The sequence below is a fragment of the Moschus berezovskii genome, chromosome 12, assembly GCF_049115385.1.
Source record: "Moschus berezovskii isolate FMDL1 chromosome 12, NW_MosBer_1.0, whole genome shotgun sequence".
NCBI classification, from domain to species: domain Eukaryota; kingdom Metazoa; phylum Chordata; class Mammalia; order Artiodactyla; family Moschidae; genus Moschus; species Moschus berezovskii.
The window spans coordinates 93,137,942-93,141,615 of NC_142471.1; the positions used below are offsets into that span (position 1 = coordinate 93,137,942).

The 3,674-nt window shown below is 65.6% G+C and overlaps 1 protein-coding gene across 1 annotated transcript; it reads left to right on the plus strand.

Annotated features, from left to right (window-relative positions):
- Positions 1-1,693: 1,693 nt before the first annotated feature.
- On the plus strand, positions 1,694-3,346 carry FOXI2 (forkhead box I2). The gene is made up of 2 exons (XM_055424280.2): positions 1,694-2,231; positions 2,904-3,346. Exons 1-2 carry the CDS (start codon positions 1,736-1,738, stop codon positions 3,344-3,346), a joined length of 939 nt encoding a protein of 312 aa, XP_055280255.1. The 5' UTR covers positions 1,694-1,735.
- The last annotated feature ends 328 nt before the right edge of the window (positions 3,347-3,674 follow it).

A 3,674-nucleotide genomic window follows, 5' to 3' on the forward strand; every position in this document is an offset into this window, starting at 1 on the left:
GGAAAAGGGGACGGGTTAAAGATCAAGGGAGAGGACCAGTTCTATTTAGGACTCAGGCAGGGTAGTCACCAGAAAACTTGCCATGTCTACAGAGACAGTGTGTGTTTAACACTGTGAGGACATTCTGAAGATCTCTTAGCTGGCAGACCGATGGTTCTGGCTGCTGTTTCTTGACAGAAACAAAAATCAGGGGCATGCTTCCCAAAGCATGGCTCCTCCCCCCTGCACCATCCCTGCAGTGATGGGGGTGGTGCTCTGAAAGGCGTTAGAGTCTTCCCATCTCCTAAGCCTTGGACATCAATTAGAAATCTTCCAGAAGGGGGCGCAGGGAGGGATGAGGCGCAGACTTCAACGATCTGGTTGGGTCTGTTGCTTTCCTGTCCTTGGCCAAAAGACCAGGATTTCTGGTCTCTGCTCTCTCCAAAGGCAGAAATGGGTGTAGTTGGTGTAGTTCGCCAACCACTTCCGAACGGGCTGTGACTTCTAAGAGGCGAGTCCCGTGTGCCAATGGAGGGACGCTCCTCTCCAGTACTTGTGAAACAGTTCCACAAACTGGTTGTTTTACATTAAATTCTAAATGACAACCTGAGCGGCCTAAGACCACACGGAGAGAAACGGGGAACTCCCCTTTCCCCCAGAGCCCCAGTCTTCTCACTCTAACCTTTAGCTCCACCCGCGGGCCGCCTCCTGCTCCCTCCTCATCTCCAAAAGTGCGCAGACACTGGGGAAGTCTCAGGGGAGACCGATTTCTCCAACATGGGTACTAACACCGCGGGCGCTGAATTTCGGGGCCCCTCCAATTATCTCTGAACGCTGATCATCGCTCCTCGGAGCGAGAGCACATGGCGTCCAGGGGCTCCTGGTCTTTCCCGCATCAGCCTCCGCGCGGGGAAGTGAAGCCGGGAGCCAGGGCCTGCGGGAGGGCGTCGGGCGCCCCACCCGGATGTCCCTGTTTTCCCTGCGTCCTGGGAAACCCAGCGGAGGGCTTTGCCACCCACGATACCCTGTGCCCAAGGCCACCGCGCAGACTAGCCGGGCCGCATCTCGGGCTCCCTGCATGAGCAAGGTGTCCTGAGCTTCCAGCGTCTCCACCCTTTACAGGGGGATCTGATCCACCTCGAAGCAGATCGCGGGGGGACATCCGACGACTCCAGCGCCGCGGTCCGCTTCCAACCAGGCCTCCCCTCCCGCCCTCGCGTCCTCCGCCGCCGCGCCGTGCCTCACACAGCGGGCCTTAGCTCCTTGCCGGGTGTCCCCCAAGACGCCAGGAGGGAGCCTCTGGCAGGCGAGCAAGGGGGCACCGCGTTGGAAGGGAATCCCACGCACGCTGACCTGAAGGAGGACGCGCGGTGGCTGCTGGAGGGTGCGGACAGCCAGGGCCGCGGGGCCCTAAAGGCCTGACGGGGCTGGTATCGCCGGGGCCAGGGGTGCCGGTGTCAGGCGGCGCAGGAGACACGGGGTCTGGGAATTACCGGAGCGACTGAGCGCATCTGGACCTGGGCGGGGCGGAAAGCTGACCCCGGGGCGGGGATGCAGACAGCACTCCTCCAAAGCTGTCGCGGGCGGGGGCTCGGCGCGCCGACACTCACCTGGGGCGCGGGCCCCCGACGGCATTTAAAGGGCGGAGGGCGAGGCCCGGCCGCCACACCTGGAGCTGCTGCGGGCGGCCGCACTGGATGGTGCGTTCGTGAGCTTGGGCGCCGAGCCACCCGCCCCGGCCTGGGAGCGGCAGGACATGGCCGAGTACGGCGACGGCTCCGGGCCCTCTGTGGCCCCGCACGGCCAGGCCCGGGCGGCCGCGCGCCCCGCCAGCTACGCGCGCGGAGATCTGGGCGCAGCCGGCGCCGGCCCGCGCCTGTGGCTGAACGCGCCGGCTCTCAGCTCCGCGCCCTACGCGCCGGGCCCCGTGCCCGCGGCCTCCTACGGGGCCCCCGGCCCGCTCCTCGCGGCCCCCGGCGGCCTGGCAGGCGCCGACCTGGCGTGGCTGAGCCTGCCCGGCCAGCAGGAGCTGCTGAGGCTGGTGCGGCCGCCCTACTCGTACTCGGCGCTCATCGCCATGGCCATCCAGAGCGCGCCGCGGCGCAAGCTGACGCTCAGCCAGATCTACCAGTACGTGGCCGGCAACTTTCCCTTCTACAAGCGCAGCAAGGCGGGCTGGCAGAACTCCATCCGCCACAACCTGTCCCTCAACGACTGCTTCAAGAAGGTGCCCCGCGATGAGGACGACCCAGGTAACAGAGGCGCGCCCCCTCGAGAGTCCAGGATTCCGGGCTGCGGGCACTCGAGGGACCCGGTGGCCCCGGACCGTCCAGGCTTCCCAGCTGGGGGAGCCAAGGAGGGAGGAGGGTGGGGAGCAGACACGGCCTGGGTCGCCCTCGGGCTCCAGGAAGCGGCCGACCCCCGCAGCCCTGACTTCACGTCCAGGGCAACTGAGTCTCTAATTCTCGGCACGCTCTCCAGAAGGAAGAAGCCTGCCGGGGAGACCTTCGGAATTGCTTCTCTCGGGGCGCGTGTCCTCTGCTTAAAGTGGGGAAGACGGCGGCTCCCCCGACGAAGGTTAAGACAAAGGCGATGCCGCTTTGGGAGGCTGCAGAGAGGCCTGGCAAGGTGTGCTCCGCCCCACTGGCGAAGCGATGGCCAGAGGAGAGCGGGTTCCGTTCTTCATTTCACTGGCCTTCTCTCTGGCCTTGCTCTCGGCGAGGCTCTGTATTTCCCGGGCATCGTCCTTCGCTGTGGACGCCCGATCCGGTACACAGCGTCCCCTCAAGGCCTGGGGTGGGGGAAGGGTTCATGGAGGGGCCAGTGGGAATCTCTCTGGAGCCGACCTCCATTTCTTACCTTCTCACCCATCACCTCGGCCAGACACCGTTTTTTTCTGAGCAGGTCCTTTTCTTCTTCCGCAGGTAAAGGCAATTACTGGACCTTGGATCCAAACTGCGAGAAGATGTTTGACAACGGGAACTTCCGAAGGAAGAGGAAGCGGAGGGGGGAGGCGAGCGCGGTTGCACCCTCGGGTCCCCGGAGCCCGGCGGGAGCCAGGGCGCCCGAGCTGGAGACCCTGGGCGCCGCCTCCCCAGACCTGCGGGCCTCAGCGTCCCCGCCTGCGCCCGAGGCCGCGGCCTGCTTCTCCAGTTTGGCCTCAGCCGTGGGCGCCCTGGCTGGCGGCTTCAACCCCTTTCCCGGGGGCCTGGCGGGAGACTTTTCCTTCGGGAGACCCACGACGATCGCCACTCACAGCCCCCAGGTTCCCCGCCCCGCGCCCGGCTTCGCCGCTGGCCAGCAGACGGCGGCCACCGGCTTCCGCGTCGGGCACTTTGTCTACAGCCGGGAAGGGACCGAAGTTTGATGGGAGGCCGGAGAGTGTTCCCGAGTGCCGGGTCCACAGGCGCTGAGCGCAAGGCCCCGAGAGTGCCCCTGGAAGGGAGGGGGCAGGGCAGGGCTGGGGGTGCAGGGCCGAGTCCCCCTGAGTGCACCCCTCACCCAGCGACCATCCAGGTGGGGCGAGTGGGCGCTCCTCCTGTCCTTCCAGTTGGCCTGGCCCTGGAACCCATGCTCCCAGAGGGTTCCATCTGAAAGGGGCGACAGGCTGGCGCTCACCCCAGATTTTCCGAGGGGAGCCTGACCCACCCCCAAAGATACTTTGGTGTCTTAGACAGGTGCCTCTGGGTGGGATT

Bases quoted from the DNA above. Each gene is read 5' to 3' on its own strand.
- FOXI2 (XM_055424280.2), top strand. From the start codon at position 1,736: ATGGCCGAGTACGGCGACGGCTCCGGGCCCTCTGTGGCCCCGCACGGC. The intron at 2,232-2,903 runs GTAACAGAGGCG...CTTCTTCCGCAG, and splicing joins CCGCGATGAGGACGACCCAG to GTAAAGGCAATTACTGGACC.